Raw genomic sequence first — 19,833 nt, 5'->3', positions numbered from 1 at the left:
TCAATGACAATTAGGTTACCCCGCATTGTCTTGAGCACAGATCGCTTTCAAGGCTTGATAGACGTAGACACAGGCTATATATGTAAGAACCACATTGTATCTACCCTTAGGTACTGTTCATGCATAATCTAGCGGATCCGATAGTTATCCAATATCTGTCCAATATCTAATCTATTGGAGGTCGATCACTAAGCGAGCGGGAGGACCTGGGGGCAAAGTGGAGATATCAAAGTCTAGGGGCTTGGCATTGTTTCAGGTCAATACAATATTGCATTGTACATACAACAGTTTATGAAAGTGGAAAAGCAGATGAGGGTCGCTAACATAGACATAATCATAAATCTTAACTAACGAGGGGCTATGGCTAAATGATCAAAAGACGCCAAAAATGGACCGGAACATTGTAAAAGTCATAAAAATCCCAAACATTTCGCCTGATATCGTTCCAGTCATGGTCGTAAGGTTGGGGAAGGAAGGTCTACTTTCCCAGCATCAATCTGTTTGTTCATGTTCTTCGCTTCGGTCTTCTTTTTCAACTCGAGTATCAGGCCGTGCAGTCTCCATAGCCACATCCAACAGAGAAGGAGACTCGATGGAGTCTGTGGAGGAAGAAGACTCTGCGGGCATAGTGAGAGATTCAACAGTGTCGTCCAAAAGTACTTCTTCCTCGCTATCAAGTTGGGGCTGCTCGCTGTTTGCACACGTGTCTGAGGAAGAAGGGGGCTCCGCAGACGCAGCAGGGAAGTCCACAGTCTCGTCGAAAGAGTCATGTGCGTTGTCCTCAGATTGAGGTAGTGTGGTCTCGGCAGGCACATCCGACAAAGTAGAAGACTCGGCAGAGTAAGTAGGAGAACGAGAGGACTCTGGATTCACAACAGGAGAGTCCACAGTGTTATCCAAAGCAGTATCCGTGTTGTCCTCAGGCTGAGACTGCGTAGTCTCCATAGGCTCCGCGGGTTCCAAAGGTGCAACGGGAGATTCAATGGGGGCAGCAGCTGAAGAGGAATCTGCTGTTTCTTCCGGTTGAGTCTGAGAATTCTCCAGCAGCTGGGGTGGTGCTGTGGTCTCTGTAGGCTCCACAGGGTGTGTAGGCTCAGCACGGGAATCAGGAGAGTCAACAGTTAGAGACGCAGAATTCACCATCTCAGACATTGGAGTCACCTCACTCTCACTTGCAGCCACAAATTCAGAATTCGGCGAAGAGCCAACTGAGCTCATGATCAGTGGATCGCTCGCAAGAGAGGCAGAAGGAGACAAAGATGGAGACACGCTGATACTCGGCATATCCGGGGACTGCTGCGAAAAAGAACCAAGATCGGAGTATAGCGGGATTTGTTGCTGGCGAGAACCGATAGCAAGGAAAGCCACGAGGACACTGAGAAGGAGTAGGGCAATATTGCGCCTATCGGCCGCCAGAACACGGATATAATTAACGAAGAGAGTCGAAAGAGCAACCTCGTGTTCCTTCTTCTCATGTCTAAGCTCAGGCGCATGGTCGACCCGAGCTACCGCTTCAGGCAAAGCCTGCCTGAAAGTCACCTCATCAGACTTGAAAGACCCCACATCACTGATCATCCGAGCATGGCTCTGCCTAGGCGACTGCAGAATCTCCGGTGGGACCTGCTGCCCACCATCAACATGCGGCGATATCTGCATTTGCATCTGCATCGGCGGAATCTGACTCTGGGCGTGCTCGACAACCGCCATCTGCTCCTCTGCAAGCCTCCTTTCCAGACCGCGGCGCACATCAGAAGGCAACCAAAGCCCAACCTCTACATCAACCTTCTCCATATCTCGCCACGCAGCAGCCCACGCCCCAGCGCGCATTAGCCCGTTCGCGGCAAACACCCGAATCTCCCATTTGCGGTTACTATCTCCGTGTCGCACATGGGTTCCACAATCGGGACACTCATCACCCTGCTCGCCGTCCGTCTCGCTCTCTCCGATATCCGAGAAATCGCCCTCAGAGCCAGAGCCAGAGCTGTGGTCCTCCCGACCCACGAAGTGCCCGTTCTGCAGACGTGGTCGTTGCAGCTCAAGACTCTCCAACAACCGCTCCTCTAACATGTCGTATAGATCCTCCGGGTGTGAGATCAACACGCCCCGATCGCGCAACACGCCCGATCCAACCCGGTCCTGCAGTCGCCGCCAGCGCTTCCAGTATTCCGCCGGTAGCTCATCTTCTAGAATATCCTGGTTTCTGGGGTCCGATGCTCCAGGTACTGGGATGGACGGCGGGAGCAGGCTGCAATGCAGCAGCACGAGAGGAGCCTCCTTCCTGGGCTTTGGTTGTTTCGATGCATTGGGCGAGTAATACGGTGATCGTTTCAGTGGTGAGGGACCAGGTGATCGTGAGCGGAGGCCCTGCCGTCGGCGCGGGGGAGTCAGATACTCGTCATCATCGGCTTCGTCTTCTGTATGCATCTGCATGGCCCTGACGGAACTGGGTTTTCGGAAGGCGGCTTCGCGCTGACGGATAGTGCGGATATTGGCGGGGATATCATTAAAGTCGCCGAAGCTAGCTTCGGACTCTTCTATTCTGTATCCGGTTATCTTTTCGTGGATGTCCATATCTGGCATTTGTTTCATTCTGTCGACTGGGTGGATGAGAACGGATGCTGGGATTGAGGATAGCGATGAGCGACTCGATGCTCTGGATTTCAGTTGGTCAAGTTCATCGTCCATTTCACGGCCGAAGACGTCGCTTGTTGAATGGCGGGTGGACGAAGAGGAAGAGTTGTATTCATGATCTTGGGTGGAGGACATTTGGGCATTGTCGGCGGAATAAGTCTCGTTACTGGACTCGAGGGAGGATACGAGGAAGCCTTTGCCCTGAGGGACAAATGGTTGTGGGCTTAGGATCTCTGTGCAATTGACGTCTTGTTGACTATCGTCATTTAACTGCGCCATGGGATTCTCATGCGATGGCTGCTGGGAGGCTGGGTTCTGAGAGTTCCGAGTGTTTTCCGTAAGAATACAAAGGGCTAGGGACTTGGTAAAACCAAATTCCACATACCTCGTCCCTTCGTGTCAACGTGGAATCCAAGACAACTCAACGTGTGTTGACGGTGGCTCACCGCCCCCGTTGTTCCGGGCAACCAACTGACATTGTCGATCATCAAGCCACACTATATCCTCGAGTACATCGTACGAGATATTGAACGTGAAACCTGTCTTAGCGTCTATATCTTCCAGTGGAATATCAGAGAAATCAGTACTGAAAAGGAAAGTCTTGTTTTTGAGTCTATTGAAAATGGCTGCACTTAACCCCCAAATCAAACATACCGGTTTGAACATATACAACCAAAAGCAGGCGATCTAGTTTTATCTTGGGCCGAAATATATAAACGGAAGCATAAGCAGGCTGCTGGAACACAGGCAAATGCAACCTGCCCAAAAGACATAAATATGTACATAAGAAGAATGGAACATCAAACATTACGGAGGCTGTGACACATCGTCAGGGCTCATAAGTGGATAATTTTGATGGTCTCCGAAGAAACTCAGGACATCTTGAGGGAGGTATTCCAGCCACGGGAGTATCTCGCCGTTAACGAATGGGAAAGAGTCTTGGTGGTGGATGGAGTTCATATCAACCTCATGGCTCCCGATCATCGTCCCACTGGCATCATCCATGGTCGGCTGGAAATCAGCACCTGGGTCAACAGACCCCATTTGGCTTCTGTTTTGATTCTCGGCTGTCGTTTGAGGTATCGAGTAATTATAGGCGGAAGGCTGGGTATCGATATGTGACGTTGGTAGCCCGGAGGATAACAGCCCAGGGAAAGTAGATTGTGCTGTCTGTACGGGGCGTGTTGTTCGCGTGTTTGATTCGGGATACGTTGAATGCATGCCCATGTAATAAGAGGGGTCGGTGCTAATTGTCCTGGGTTGAACACTAGGGTATTTAGCGTTTGCTGCCGTGAGTGAAGGTGTCATTTCTTCGTGCGCCCTAGTTGGTGCAATAGAGTGTGGATATGTAGAGCTTGGCCCTTCGGTGTTTGTTGGTAAGACTGGATAGCTGTGGCTGTACTGCGACGAGTATGTTGGTTTATTGGGCGGAGACTCAGCCTCAGTGGCGGACATCTGATAGAGTAGACTCAGGTTGGGCTGTGAAGAATTTGTTGCTCCTGTAAGTGCCCATCCGATAGCTGTTGAGGCGTGATATGTTAGTGGTATGTTTATCAGGGATATTGACGGACTTGACAAACCTTGACTTGGATCAATGTGCGGTGACCATTTCCCATCAGATGAGATATCCGCGACCCCGGCTGCTCTTTCTGTATCAAAACCAGACTCCGCCGGTGCTTTGCCCGCACGCCAAGCTCCTGGCCCAAGAGGTTGCCCTGGAGTTATACCGGTATTTTCCATATCTTCTACAGCGTAAAGGAGGGGATCAACAATCCCCTTGGCCTTCTGATCCAGCACTGTCAAAATATACCCAGTGCCTTCCCAATATGTATTGAGGGCTTTCAAGGCCTTGTAACACCGCTGATAATTCTCTTTCGCCGCAGAGGCAAGCAGTATATGCTTCGCTGTGGACTTCCGTTCTGTTCCATTTGAGGTTTCCATAGTCGGCATCACGAACCCACTGGATTGGTTCGCCAACAATGGCTGAGGTGGGTTTGACCCAGCCCCCGAGGATGGAGACGCGTAGTAAGCACTTTCCATGAGGAATGCGCACGCCGCAATGTACATCGGCTGGCTCGTAAAAGGATTTCCAATGAAGCTCTTACCATCAACAAGCTCAGAGAAGGATAAGATATCCGCGATGGTTTTGGCAGATGACATCGACAGCTCACGACTATTCGGGTAGAGATGTTGGATTGATCCACCAAATGAGTTCAACAACGTCGGTTGGTGAAGGAGAACGATGAGAGTATGAAACCAGAAATGGAGAAGAATGAAATTTGTTCCCTCCTTGGCTTTGACATAGGCTTGAAAATTGGCTGCGTTGAAATGAAGTCTTGGGGACAAGCGTTGATAGATACCGGTCAGATCGCTTTCCATCCCAGCTAGCATCTTCAACGTGTCAGGTGTGACGAGCTTGACATCCTGAATGCCATTAATAAGGTCGGTCACCCGGCCGTACAGATGAATGATCCGAATAAGCGGTGGGAAAGGCGCGGGCCACCCATTTGGTAGCTGGGATTCAGACTGAAGAGGGAAGCAGAGTTCGATATCCTCATCGCGTAGTGTTACTGGTCTCCCGGTACCCGAAGAGATGACTCGGTCTAGAAAAAAGATACTCCAGAATGAGTCTACCCGTTCGCGCTCCCGGGCACGTTCCTCAGCCAAAGGATGTGGGATAGTCTTGGGTGTTAGATGTATATCGAGATCATCATACTGTTCCTCTCTTAGTTTCCCAGCGTGACCTGTCATCACTTCACTCGGCATGACACCGGTCTTGCCATAATTATGTTTGAGGCCTTGGAACTTCTGCAGTCCAAGGTCCTGTGCCATGCGAATGGATATTCCAAGGTACATCCAAAGTCCACTATCATGATTCGATCCGAATTGTTCATAAGCGAGTAATAAGCAGGCTTGGACGGCAGATAGAGTCGGGCATGGCAGTGAATCCACGAGAGCGCTCATCGCCCGATGGCCGAAAGGCAGACCACGATCCCACTTTTTGTCGTCGGGTGGCGGCTGCAAGCGATCGATTGGAGGAGCCTGTGGAGGGCCAAGTGACGGGTGTATTGAGAATCTCGCAGCCAGCGAACACACTGCATCTACCAACATGGTGTCAACTCTTTTCTCTTTCAGGTCCTGGAGAAATCTCTCTCGTTGTATGAAAGGGAAGCTGCAGCCCAGGTGGGCAAAGAAGAGTTCACACAAATGGGATACAAGATTCGAAACTGGAAGCGCATCATCTCGGTCATAAAATGGGATATTCGCATCGCGACTGTCCCGATTATCTGCGACAGTGGCCAGGGGTCTTGTGGGTATATCGGACGGTTTAGGGCTCCGAAGAGGTGAGGGAGAGTCTGAGGATGTGGACGGGTTACTCTTGCGAGAACCTCGAACCTGCACGACCATTTGTTTAAACCCCGGTACAATCGCGGTAGGGCCGAAGTATCGAAAATATGGGACATGCGTGCGACTTCCTGAGCTCACAGAGGTACGACCACTCGCTGGACTGTCCCCAACAGCTTGTATATCCAATTCCTTGTTCGCGAGTGAAGGAGTACCCCCAGCAGAAGGGATATCCTTCGACCCGGACGCTTTCGTTTTGCTTGACTTATCTGCGGAGGCCTTGGGTATCGTTGTGGGCACTGGTTCGGGGGAGCTGCTTTCGATTGCCCGGGAAACGTGCTGGCCTGTCAATTCGTTCGGGGCCAAAAAGCGCGGCGGCGCTCGAGATGCGGAGTCTGACTGCGTTCGCAGGTGCGCGGTCGATTCGGTGTATCCGAGACAGACATGCTTGTAGTCGGAACAAGTCTTACACACTTCCCTCGTATGTTCCATCAGCAATGTATCCACAAACGAGAGATTCTGCACATCCTACCTGGTTGTTCACCGGAACATCGAATCTTGCGCCGGCGACATGTTAAACAACTATATCAAACCAAATGTGACGTCAGCGTCTTGACGAACGAAATTATATTCAATGGAGTCCCCGGATCCACATACGCGGCATTAACACGGCGCCGCTTGGTTTGGGGCTGCCCGTCGGTTGCGACAAAGCGGATTTGTCTAGGAGCAGAAGGATTGCCGCCATTCTTCTTCTTTGGAGAAGGGGGGCTCATGGCGAGCCAATAATTATCCGTGACCTCGACCCATTGGGCACTTGCACACTTCTAGCTTCACCGAGTCGGTGGGTTCTCGGCGCGGATCTCGAATTCTAAGGTTCAGGGAGGAGGAGGATCGGAGAGATGGAGTATGGAAGGTGCGCGATAGCGAAAACTTCATCAGGAGGGAAATAAACGGGGGGTCAATATTCAAGGCCAATAAGGGATCAAAAAGTGGTATGTGTGAAGTGTTCAAGGGAGAAAAGTTGGGGAAGAGGGGAGTCAGCCCTCGTGATTGCCCTCGCTTGTACTACGCCACTCCCAGGGCACATTTTACATTTCCGTACCCTTTTGGAAATCTCACGATGTATTTGTGTAAGGTAATGTTTTGATCGAAAACATCGGAGTCGGTCCCCTCCTCCCTTGACCGCTACGCCGGAAACAGGGCCACGCCATCCCCGTTCGGGACAATCGGGTCATGGGATGTCTAGGGCGATCCTTGTGTTTTATATATCATATACTTGTAATCCCTTTACTTTTTGAAGTAGAATTACATACGTAAAGAATAAAAGGAATATACAATTAAAATACAACTAATTAAGCCCAGTAAAAAAAATTATGTAGAATAAGAATTTAGGATATCATCAAAAGCATTGAGATTCGTCGCATCAACTCCGAGTATCTGGAGTCCAGACTTTGGGGCATATGGAGCTTTAATGGGGAGAGTGGAGTGGGTTTGGGCCCGTATTTCACTCCCCCACGTTTTCATGGCATATCAAATAAAGAATCATGTTTAATACATATATTTTCTCAAACTACCTGTATATATTCTCGTGGGAATCCAAAATGGAACCTTTAGTTGCTACCTCGGTATATTTAAGCTTATTCTCGAGGGCTTGGGTTTCCCTCTTTGGGGAAATCGCTCCCCAAAAGATTCTAAAATAGTTACATACAGTATGCATACCTATGTATGTAGTATGTATTTACTAAAAGGGCCCCCCACATGGGCATTTTCCAGAAGGTCAGGTGGACGGTGCTTTTAGCCGGCCATTCGTGATATCTTTTTTTTACTCTTTGCCATCTGGTTTAAATCTATCGGTCATTCTTGCCTAGGTGAGCGCTGTTTTCGAAGTTTCTGAAAATCCTGGTAAAACTAGAGCAGCAAAAAGAACTACATGTACATACTTTCGTTCTATGGTCTTTGTTCTTGTATGTCCCGAGGGAAACAACCTTGAGATTTATATGTCCACTATTAGTGTTTTCAAATTTTATTGATCTATACCAACTTCACGATAAGCTGTTAGGGCTCACTGAGCAGAGGTTTTATCACTGGTTTACATGGAAAAGTCGTCTTGCACATTTTAAGCCGTATGCCCGCCTATACTCTAGCTACTCTAGCTAGATCACGGATAAGGGGGAAATGTCTAAACAAAAGACTACTAGAAACATAATTAAAAGGCTAATAAGAAGACTACTAAAAGACGTGACAAGGCCTCAAACGTGGCCAAATATCCTTGTTATTATTATTACAAATGGGGGGATTAGAGGAAGCTCTATGACGTGACTCGGTTTGATCTCTCCAAGGCAATTGTTCCCCGGGGATATTCCCGGGGATATCCCCGGAGTCGGCCCGATAGTCGGTAGATGAAGTATATCCACGCACCTTCTATAGTATAAAGCGGAATGTGCGTGGTAATACATAATCCCAGCAAATTCATCCGTGGCATTAAACTGCAACCGAAGCTTGTATTAGAGATAGTAAATGCGATAAGGATATCATGAAATGAAAGAACTGCCTCCATCATCTCCATGTATCTACTTAGATTTGTCTACCGAAATACTGGTCGGCCCTCATTGCTTCAACCTTAGTAAGTTTCACTGCCCTCATTTTCTAGCGAGCATGAGGGAGGTGACCCTCTCGTCACCCACACGCTACGCGGGGCAGCCCACATGCACAACTGAACAGCACAGCTGATTTATAATCTCAAGTGCTAATCGCCTCGCAACAACCCGCGCACTATTCCAACCCAATCACCCCACCCGACTCTTCAGCCACACCTGCACAATGTTAAAAGTCGACCCTGAATTCGAGAAAACCCAAGCCTCGCGGCCAGATTTTCGCCGCGGTGCCGAGATCACATACACCAAGTCTCCGAACCCCACATGGAAGGAAGGCGATGGCGCAAATGACAACGGCGAGAGCCTGGAGAAAGACCACGTCGAGATCGACCCCAACGAGGAGGGCCGGCCTGTGGCCTCAAACTATAAGTTTCTGATTTCGGGAATGGTCCCACGACCGATCGCACTCGTCAGTACCCAGTCTGCAGATGGCAAAACTACAAACCTCGCCCCGTTCAGCTACGCACAGGTCATCAACCATGACCCGCCGTTGTTCACAGTTGGCTTTGCTGGGTCGATGGAGAGAGCCAAGGATTCATTGAAGAACCTGAACGAGACTGGGGAGTGTGTGATCAACATTATCTCGGAACATTTCATTGAAGCGGCCAATTCTACTGCTATCAATGCGCCTTATGGTGTCTCCGAGTGGGAGACTTCGGGGCTGCACCAGGCACCTACCTCTATTGTGAAGCCTGCCCGTGTCAAGGAGTCCATTCTTTCTATTGAGGGCAAGCTTGTTGAGTTGAAGGAGTTTGAGAGTCGTGTCACCCCCGGTAAGAAATCTGGTGTGCTTGCTATCATTGAGGGTGTTCGTTTCTGGGTTAGGGATGATGCTATCAACGAGGAAAGAAATGTCGTCGATTTGAAGGTCCTTAAGCCTATCAGTCGCCTGGGTGGTATCTCGTACGGTCGAACCACGGAAGCGATAGAGATCCCTAGACCGCAATATTAGGGCTCTGATTTCATCTGATAGAACTTTGTCATTGAGGATTTTGAAGGAAAGTATATAGATTCTGAAATCAAATAAGCTTTTATAACTTTGGTTGATGCACAATCTGGAAAGCATATGGCACTGGTTATAAATGGAGATCTCGTTTTGCATATTTTAAGCCGTCATTATCACCTATACTCTAGCTACAAAATGCTACCAAAAAGACGTAACAAGGCCGCATGATCGGCCGACTATTGTACGACATATTTTGACATCTAGCTGCGTATCTGGGCAAGGAATTCTACCGCACTCCTGGGCTATTGACATGCCCGGCGCGACCCCGACGGGTTAGAAACACCAGCCCGGACCCATTCATTTCTTCGGCATGGGTTTACCTAGCTCCACGGCTAGGAAATTACCTAAGTAAATTTAGATTGAATCTCAGAGGCTCTCCGAGATTCTTACTAGATATATCGCCGAAGGTTTAAAGGCTCTTTGGTGAGATATTTTACACTTGTAGATATCAGATTGACGGAGGATAAGCAGCTCCGACTCAAGCCGTATCTCGTGTGGAGGGCAAAGCGGGGTTGATAAGTGTCTCCAACTGTAGAACTATAAATCGGAGGACGCCCATTTATCAAAGTACAACCCCCTTTCATCTTCTTTTCTGTAGTCAAAAAAAAGCGCAATAATGTCACTGGAGCAATACGAAACTTTCAAGCTTGGAGACTGGGAGCTCCAGAGCGGGCAAAAAATCGAGGATGCTTATATCGCATACAAGACATTCGGCGATCCCAAATCTCCTGCAATCGTCTATCCAACTTGGTTTTCTGGAGGTATATCTAGATATGATCCTATATTCTCTCCAGTACTTCTCTAATACTCTCTTTAGCTCTTTCCGACAACTTCTGGTTGATCGGAGATGACAAGCTCCTGAACCCGAACAATTTCTTCATCATAGTTCCAGCCCTGTTCGGAAATGGACAGTCCTCCTCTCCATCCAACCAGCCTAGTCCCGGGCCATTCCCAAAAGTGTCATTTTACGACAATGTGCGGGCGCAGCATGAGCTCGTTACCAAACACATGGGCATCACACATTTGCGCGCCGTTATTGGTTGGTCTATGGGAGGGGCCCAAGCCTTCCAGTGGGCAACGCAGTATCCTGAATTCATGGATATTGTGGTCCCCTTTTGTACGGCCGCGAAAACTTCATTGCACAATCAGGTCTTCCTTGAGGGAGTCAAAAGCTCCTTAATTGCAGTGAAGAAGAGCCGATCTGCGGGATCGGGAGAGATTGGTCTCAATAGAGAGGCGGCAGAGGCGCATGTTTGGACAGCTGAAGAGAAGGATATTGGCCTCAAGGCATTGGGCCGTGTGTATGCTGGATGGTAAGAAATTTCGTGTTGAGCTTTGTCTTTTATTGCCTATCTGATACATTGATAATAGGGGATTTAGTCAATCTTTTTATCGAGACAGGTTGTATGAAACCGCGCTGGGTTTCAAGGGACTTGAAGACTTCATGGGCAACTTCTGGGAGAAATGGGCTTGTTCCAAAGGTGCAGTTGGATCCCAATGAACCAATTGTATCAGAAAACTGACAAATACCTTAAAGAACCCGAAAATCTGCTAGTCTTGCTCCAAACCTGGCAAATTGGTGATGTCTCGCAGCAAGAGCCATACAATGGGGACTTTGAGAAGGCGATGGCATCCATCAAAGCAAAAGCGTTGGTTCTGCCGTCAAAAACCGATCTTTACTTTCCGTAAGTTGAAATCATCCGTTCTATCTTTGATGTAAATTGAGACTAACCTGAGAATTAAATCACATTAGGCCTGAAGACTCGGAGTACGAGGTTTCGTGTATGAAGCCAGGTATTGGAACACTGGATATCTTCCCTTCGATCTGGGGTCGTAAGTATACCATTCCAAATTTCAAGTAATAATGAAGCTAAATAGGCGATAGATTGGGCAGGAGGTCCAGGCGATAGTATGGAGGATGTTAAATGGCTTGATAATAAGCTCTCTCATTTTTTTGCAGACAACAAAGGTGATGGGGTCAATCTCTGACCGAGAAGATCAAAAGCACACTCGGCTAACTAACAAAGTCACAAAATATGATAATGTAGCGTTCTAATATGATTTGGGTCATAAATGAGTTGACGTTACAATCGTAATGTTAGCTCGTCGTCGCCAAAAAAAGGTAGATAGATAGTGATCATGTGATGCTGAGTAAGCACCTGCCCTGGCCCTGGAAGCGCCGATGAACCTTGCGCGGCGACCAACTTCCTTCTTCGATTCGATTTCTCTTCCTGTTTCTGTCTTTACTTCCCGTTTCGCTCAGGAATTGTATTTGTTTTTCATCGATTGTTTTCACTTACCCAGCAGCACCTAATTTTCTTCCTGAGCTGCTTGCCTCGGAAGCTCGTCGACAACTCTGCTCTCGTTATCTAATCCCTATCTTCACACGGCTTGAGAGACTATATCTCGAATATTACCATCTCGGCTTCCTCCCCACAATGGCTACGCCACCTGTCCGACAATGGGGTGTTACACCCCCGATCTCGACCGTCCTGCCTACCAAGGATGAGATTTCGGCGAACGACGATCTTATTGCCGAGCTCAAGGCCCAGAACAACTTCGAGCTACCGACTGAAACGGAACGGAGGTGTGTTCGCATTTCAACAAAACAAGCGCCAGAACCCCAAAACTGATAATCGCGGAATAGAAAACAAGTTCTCCAGTTACTTCAGCGCGTCACAGTGGAATTTGTTCAAGTCGTCAGTCGCAAGAAGGGTCTTTCACCTGCTGCTGTTGAGGCTTCTGGTGGTAAAATCTTCACGTATGGAAGTTATAGACTGGGTGTATACGGACCAGGTCAGTGTTCATCTATGTATGGACCCAAGGTCTCATGCCCGTATTGACAATGATGGCTTGCAGGCTCCGATATCGATACCCTAGTCGTTGGACCTAAACATGTCCTGATCGATGATTTCTTCGCTGAATTCCCCCCTATCCTCCAAAGAATGGCTTCCGAAGGAGCCATTGAAAAGATGACTCCTGTGCCCGATGCGTTTGTTCCAATTATCAAGCTTGAGCTGTGTGGAATCAGTATCGATCTGATCTTTGCCCGTCTTGTCGTTCCTGCTATCCCGATGAACCTGGATTTGAAGAACAATGATTACCTCAGAGGACTGGATGAACGAGAGGTGCGATCGCTAAATGGAACTCGTGTCACAGATGAAATACTGGAGCTCGTCCCCCAACAAAAGACATTCCGCCTTGCATTGCGTGCAATCAAACTCTGGGCCCAGCGTAGGTGTCAATTACACTTATTTATCACCATCCAAATTTTCTAATTATCTGTATAGGACGAGCAATCTACTCGAACATTGTCGGATTCCCTGGTGGTGTTGCGTGGGCTATGCTGGTAGCTCGGGTTTGTCAACTATACCCGCAAGCAACTGGCTCTGTGATTGTGGGAAAGTTTTTCAGAATTATGAACAAGTGGAATTGGCCTCAGCCTGTCTTATTGAAACAGATCGAGGATGGACCCCTTCAGATAAAAGTCTGGAACCCAAAGGTAAGCAAAACCCACTGCTTCGCTGACGATGTGGGCTAAGAATTATCAGATTTACCATGGTGATCGATTCCACCTTATGCCCATCATCACTCCTGCGTACCCCTCCATGTGCGCCACCCACAACATCAGTCTGTCTACCAAGGCTGTTATTCTCAGGGAGCTACAGCGAGGTGGCGACATGGTAGACAAGATCTTCATGAAGCAGCTTTCATGGCAGGATCTATTTGCGCGCCACACATTCTTCACCCACGACTATAAGTACTACCTGAGTATCACCGCTTCGAGCAAGACCAAGGAGGCCGAGTCCGTGTGGTCAGGTCTTGTGGAATCGAAGCTGCGTCACCTTGTTGGCGCTTTAGATCGAAAGGCAATTGTTGCGGTAGCCCACCCATTCCCCAAAGGATTTGAAAGGATTCACCTCATCAAGAATGAGCAAGAAATGGAAGCAGTCAAGAATGGATCTACACAACATCAGGCTAAAGGCACAAAGACCGCGATGACCGATGAGACTAAGGATGCTGCTCACCAAGCCGCAGTCCAGAACACCCTCGAAAATGCAGAAGTACCAGGGCCGGCTGAGGGCAAGGTCGAGGGTACAGTCGATAACGATGGCCAGACTGTCTACACGACGACTTATTACATCGGCCTGGAGCTGAAACCTCTGGAGCCAGGTAATCGCACCACTCTCTCTATATGACACCTCTCTAACTTTTTTTTAAGGCCAATCTCGATCTCTAGATATATCAACCGACTCGCAGATCTTCAAGTCGACTTGCACCTCATGGCCAGGATACCTGGAAGAAGTCATGGAGTTGGCCGTCACCCATGTTCGCAAGTAAGTTCCTCCTCTGTCTGCGACTTGTGTGGATTTCATCTAAAGCCCTCTAGCTTTGATTTGCCCGACGATGTCTTCCAGCCCGGTGAGACCCGGGCATCTCGGCCAAAGAAGAAAGTTACCAAACGGTCAGAGACAGCCGGCCAGAAACGCAGCATTGGCGAGTTGGACGTAAGTGTCCCGAAACGAGTGAGATCGGCCTAACCTGGCAAAACATCAACCGTGGAACCCGTGATCCAACGTCGTGCGAATCAAACCCCCAGGATTTCGACAACCAAGAATAACTAATACCAACTTCCATCCCCAGAGTTCAACCGAAGGAGTCGCGAAACGCCAAGTTACCTCCGCAACTCCCGCCTGAACGACTCCCTCCTCTCTCCTTCGCTCCCTCCATCCCGCCGGGGCTGGTCCCCAATATGATATTGATACCAGAACCTCAAATTGCTTGTGGTCTCTGACCTAATAATGCAGTTTGCAGTTCTACCTTTTACCAACCAAACATCTAACTCCTCGCCATCTTCGAGCGTTACCCTTCTCTACAGTGAACGTCCCGTGCTCTCGGAGCACAAGGTTGGTTCGTTCTTCTCTTCGTCTTTTGTCTTTCGTCTTTTGCGTTGCTTGCCCAACAGCTAGACTAGACACCTTTTTTTTCCCCGCCCTTTGGCAGTTTACATCTTACTGGGCCTACTTCTCACGGCACATATGTATATGGGTCGGATTTATCCATTATCTCGTCTATCTGGTTGGTGTAGTATTTTGTTGTCAGTGGAACAGGCGGCTTCCCTCTGCCCAGGTGGGCATATTCATTCGCCACCTTGAAGATAGTTCAGATAGTTGAATGCAAGGACGTGTCCCACAGTATGTGGGCTACACATAATCCACAAATTGCCTTTCTGATTACATCCCAGTAACATTGCTCTTAGTTGTTTGTCTTCCTTCTAGCTTTGACCAACATGCGTATCGCTATTATATAGTTAGTAACTGCAACACTGTAATGGGCATCTACCTCACATTGCATATTAGCTCAGACTAACTGCACTAACCCCGCCCCGAAACAATACCTCCAAGTACTGCACGAAAAAGTCCATTCACCATGCGACTCCACCTTGTGTATTATTAATATAGAGATACCATGCATTGTCGTACTACAGATTTCTGTCAGTAGTTCCACTACAGTTAGCTCTCCTCTCCTCAGTGCACTTGGTATTTCTACACACCTACGTATACATTGTAGTTATCTTGGTCTATCGCTCGGGTTGTGAGCATCTTGCTTTGCTCGGTTGAAGTGTTTAACGGCATATATATTTAACATCCGTGTCCTCCCTTGGCGTCGCTTCGCACCAATTTTCCTAGAATTCATATCATGACTCCCTAGTTCTTCCTTTTATTCCTGTAGGCCCACAAATACCTCAAAGTTAACAAATTAATAGTTGAATGGTCTAACATTGAGGTTTGTAAATCGACCCACAACAATCCTCGAAGGCTTGCCACCGAGGAAACATACCTCATCCATTATCCTCAATGTCCACGAGGTTATGAACCTTTCTTCATTTGACAGGGACCGAAAGCAGACGACCTTTTCCAACAACCTGAGGTTTGACTGTGTACATCCCTAGTTATACATAGAAAAAATTCTCTCGTACAATTCGTCTTTTACCCCGTGGTATACACCCCCAGAAATATAAATGAATAGACATGAAAAAAGAGATGACAAGCGGCCAACTAAAAATAATTGGCAAAAAAATGCTCACATGCCGATTTGAACGACAGACCTCGTGATAGACTAGACAATACTAGTCACGCGCTCTACCAACTGAGCTATGCGAGCTGATTATATTTGGAGTTTGCAAAATATGTTTAAGACCGAGATTTAGTTTGTATTCAACTAAACAGTTTATACCATATTAGGTTTCCTAGGTCATGTGATATCGAAAAGGCTATCCTGTGCTCCCGAGAGGTTTGCAGGGTTTGCTTACTCTCGGTGCCCGAGGCAGCCACTTGCTGGATGCCTCAGGACACTACTTCTTGGCACTCGGCCAAAGTCATTGGTAGCGAGTGCCTATTACTAAGGGGTTTTTCTGGGCCAAGCCCTTGCTTGGCGCTGATGTAATACATTCTATATTTAGCTAGTAATTACTACTACCTAATAAAAACCATACGATCCTAATAGAATCTTATCTAGTAGTATATCTTACTAAGGCCTTACCTCCTATAGTAAGCTAGGAGGAGGTAGTGGCATCCCTATAGGAAGCTACGCTTCCTCGCCGGTTCCTAGGACTAACAAGTATACCTAGGAAGCTAAGTAGTAGGTAAGGGCTTCGAATAAGCCCCTACTACGAGGAATTTTCGATCTAGGGACTACGAAGTAGAGTATAGTAGACCTCTTACTAAGCCGGTACTAAAGATTTAGTGATAGAGGTATACTAAGAAAACTCTACGAGAGGTTAAGGATCCGTATCCTTAGGGGCGAAGTAGGGGCCCCTAAGAAGTAGAAGTAGTTAGGAAAAGAATAGGGTAAGTAGCTCCTAAAACTAAGTACTAACTTACCGAACCCCTAAATTAAAGCTACTTATTATAATAGAGAACTAACCCTTTAAAGAAGAGTAATAGTTCTAATAAGCGGAGACGACTGTTACGCACTAGCTAACTAGTCACAGTTAGGTTAGATAGGTTTAGGGTATACTTGCCTTAATACTCCTCGAATGGTCTAACGTTAATGATCGGATCTTAACTAAGCTAATGCCGCGTAGGGCCTTATAGTAGCCTAAGTCCTTTTGAGCGATTAAGGAACTAATACTAGGTAGAGCGCCGAGTAGATCTATACCGGGGTATTAGTCTACTCGTAAGTATTATTAAGTTATAATCAAGTAAAGAGTTATAGTAATCCAAAAGGTAAATATAAGTAATAATATATAATTAAAGACGAAGAACTAAACTAGATATATAAATAAGTGTCCTTATATATCCCTAAGTTCTTCCTATATAGAATAGTAGATAGTAGAATAGTAGAATCGCCTTAGCGGATTCTACTAATCTACTTACTACCCTTCTACTACCTATATAATTACGTAATACTAAGTAGCGGTTATCTAGTACGTAGAGTAACCTATATATCGGAAATCCTCTATAGGGTAGATCCGCTTAGGGCGGATTATACTCTTACTTAGTAAGCTTATACGTAATCTACTAATAGATATCTTAGTTAGCTCTCGATAGCCTATTAATATACCTAGTAGGTTACTTCTAATTAGTAATAGATAGGTCCGTAATATTACCTCCCCTCTTCCTAGGAGTTTTATCCCTAAGACTTATAAAACTATAGTACCCCCCCTTTAGGTAGGTAATAGATTTCTTTTCCTTAAAATAATACTTTCTTATTATATCTAAATAAAAGGCTAACTCTATTTCTTTACTTACTCCTAAACTTCCCTCTAATTCTTTTAATACTTATTATTATTAGGCGATTTATATTAAGGATAATAGTTTTACTACCTTTATTTCTTATAATTATTATAAATCGGTAGGTATTACTTATCTAATAGATCGTTCTTATTAATATTCGAAATATATCTTATATACTCGCGCGGGTCGCTTATATAAGCGTAACTTTTATATTAGTCGGGAATAGGATTTATTACGTCGTATCGAAACTAAACTTTCTTTAGATCTTAAAATAAACGAAAGTAAACTCGATTTATTAGAACCCGAGTTAAGTAAACTATAAGCTTATCTTATAGAGCTATATTAAAAATTATTAAATAAATAAAAATAATACTAGGAAGTAATATCTAGGTAACGTCGGTTATATAAATAAATATCCTTTTTAAAATAAAAAGATTTTAAAATATTAGAATATAATACTAAACTTCTTTAAATTCTCGATAAAAAGTAAATATCCCTAGAGTAGGCTTCTCCTTTTACTCTCGATCTTAAGTAGCTTACTACTATTACTAATTATCCGAACTTTAATTAGATACTAGCGGAGATTGCTAATCTCTCTATTTCTTTCTAGGATAAATCCGGTTTTATACCCTCCTCGCTTTCTATTATATAGGGGTCTTTTTCGCCTATTAGTAATACTATTAAACGAGCTAGTAGTAGCCCCTTAGGTTCTAGATAGGTTCCTATATATTTTCTAAGGTAGGATACCCTTTCTACTAAACTAAGAGTTATTACTAACTATTATACTATTTATTTAATAGGATTTATTCGACTTTATATTTGTCTTCGGTTTCCTCGATTTCTATATTAGTTATAATTTCGGCGTTATCTAGTATTAGTTCGAGTAATAAGATATAAAATACTATATAGAGTTTTTATATACTTTCGGGTAGCTTTAAGCGATAATTTATTAGTCCTAATTTTTCCTTAATCTTAAACGGTCTTAGTCGTAGGTAGTCTAATTTATTACTAGGTCGCTTAGTTTTAATATTACGTTATAATAGGTAAACCTTTTCTCCCTTCTTAAGATTAGGTCCCTCTCTATAGTAATTATTATAATATTTCTTTATATATAGATTAATAAAGTTAATATCTCTAGCTAGTTATATATATAACTTTCTTAGTCTACTAGTCTTTAGTCTTACTAATTCTACTATAGCTATTTTATTAATTAGTTCTCCGAATACTATTAGATTATATCTATAATTCGTAAAGAATAGTATTTCGTTAGTCGTAGAGTACGCTATATTATTATATACTAGCTATACTATTAGTAGTAGTCCTACCTAGTTATTTTACTAGTAATTTACGTAGTATTATAGGTACTATTTTACTATCTAATTTACTCTTTCTATCTAACCGTTAGTCTATAGGTAGTATATAGTAGAGAGTCTAAGCTTAATATCTATCTAGTCTATAAAAGACTTCTATATATTCGATATAAATAGCTTATCTCTATCCGATATAATCTTACTCGGTATCCTATAGTTTATAACTATATATTAAAGTATAATATTCGCTATTTAATTAGTATCGATAGTCTCTATAGTCGGAATTATATAGGCGTACTTAGTAAGCCTATCGACTATAACTATAATTATATCGTATCTATCTAAGATTAGTAATTTTATAATAAAGTCTATTATAATCTATTCTTATAGTTAGGTTAGTATCTTAGATAACTATAATTCTTTATAAGGTATATATCGTATAGATTTGTTTCTTTAGTACGTATCGTAAACGTAAATATAGAATCGAACCTTTCGCTATATATTTAGAAAATAGTAATTTCGCGTAATATATTCGATAGTTTTTTCTACTCTTATATATCTATATAAGATATTATTATAGTATCGATATATAACCTCTTCTCTTAGCTTACTTAGGATATATATTAGTCTATATATATAGAGTAATCTTTAGTCGTTTTTAGTAAGTTTTCTACCCTTCTTAATAAGTTAATTAATTATATCCTCCTCTAATATATTTTTGATTTTCTATAAGAAGTCGTTATCCTTAACTTCTATCGTTATAGCTAGTAGCTACTTATTATATAAAATAGTACTATTAGAGTTTTATCTTAGTATAGTAGGATCTACTACCTTAGTTCCTAATTTATAATCTAGTTATCTATTTAAAGCGTCGGCTTATCCGTTCTCTATTCTTTTATAGTATTCGATTTTAAAATCGTATTATATAAGGGTTTCGGCCTATCGCGCTTATTATCTTATTAACTTCTTTATTATAGTAAAGAATATAAGGTTCTTATAATCGGTTTTAACTATTACTATATACTTTGCTCCTTCTAGATATACTCTCTAGACTTAGAACGCTAATATTATAGCTAATAGTTCTTTATCGTATATATTATAGTTAAGTTCTACTAGAACTATTTTCCTTAACTAAAATATAACTAGTC

The 19,833-nt window shown here is 44.7% G+C and overlaps 4 protein-coding genes across 4 annotated transcripts; 2 read left to right on the top strand and 2 right to left on the bottom strand.

The window, feature by feature from the left end:
- Positions 1-492: 492 nt before the first annotated feature.
- On the bottom strand, positions 493-2,910 carry N7537_000130 (uncharacterized protein; the record flags this gene model as incomplete). Its single annotated transcript, XM_056891188.1, has 1 exon — positions 493-2,910. The coding sequence occupies one exon, from the start codon at positions 2,908-2,910 to the stop codon at positions 493-495; it is 2,418 nt and encodes an 805-aa protein (XP_056756183.1).
- Positions 2,911-3,438: 528 nt separating this feature from the next.
- Positions 3,439-6,749, bottom strand: N7537_000129 (Zn(II)2Cys6 transcription factor; the record flags this gene model as incomplete). The annotated part of the gene is made up of 4 exons (XM_056891187.1): positions 3,439-4,151; positions 4,212-6,449; positions 6,509-6,558; positions 6,634-6,749. The coding sequence occupies 4 exons, from the start codon at positions 6,747-6,749 to the stop codon at positions 3,439-3,441; spliced, it is 3,117 nt and encodes a 1,038-aa protein (XP_056756182.1).
- Positions 6,750-8,540: 1,791 nt separating this feature from the next.
- On the top strand, positions 8,541-9,582 carry N7537_000128 (flavin reductase family protein; the record flags this gene model as incomplete). The annotated part of the gene is made up of 2 exons (XM_056891186.1): positions 8,541-8,599; positions 8,721-9,582. 2 exons carry the CDS (start codon positions 8,541-8,543, stop codon positions 9,580-9,582), a joined length of 921 nt encoding a protein of 306 aa, XP_056756181.1.
- A 670-nt stretch (positions 9,583-10,252) lies between these two features.
- Positions 10,253-14,334, top strand: N7537_000127 (Poly(A) polymerase; the record flags this gene model as incomplete). Its single annotated transcript, XM_056891185.1, has 13 exons — positions 10,253-10,397; positions 10,454-10,949; positions 11,038-11,117; positions 11,174-11,321; positions 11,390-11,469; positions 11,941-12,223; positions 12,284-12,432; positions 12,496-12,870; positions 12,927-13,138; positions 13,188-13,809; positions 13,859-13,973; positions 14,027-14,144; positions 14,281-14,334. 13 exons carry the CDS (start codon positions 10,253-10,255, stop codon positions 14,332-14,334), a joined length of 2,877 nt encoding a protein of 958 aa, XP_056756180.1.
- Between the last annotated feature and the right edge of the window lie 5,499 nt (positions 14,335-19,833).

The sequence above is a fragment of the Penicillium hordei genome (genome assembly GCF_028827395.1).
Source record: "Penicillium hordei strain IBT 12815 chromosome Unknown utg000001l_segment0_segment0, whole genome shotgun sequence".
In the NCBI taxonomy this organism is placed as follows: domain Eukaryota; kingdom Fungi; phylum Ascomycota; class Eurotiomycetes; order Eurotiales; family Aspergillaceae; genus Penicillium; species Penicillium hordei.
The sequence above is the reverse complement of the archived record's forward strand: the minus strand, read 5'-3'. Positions and strand labels throughout refer to the sequence as shown.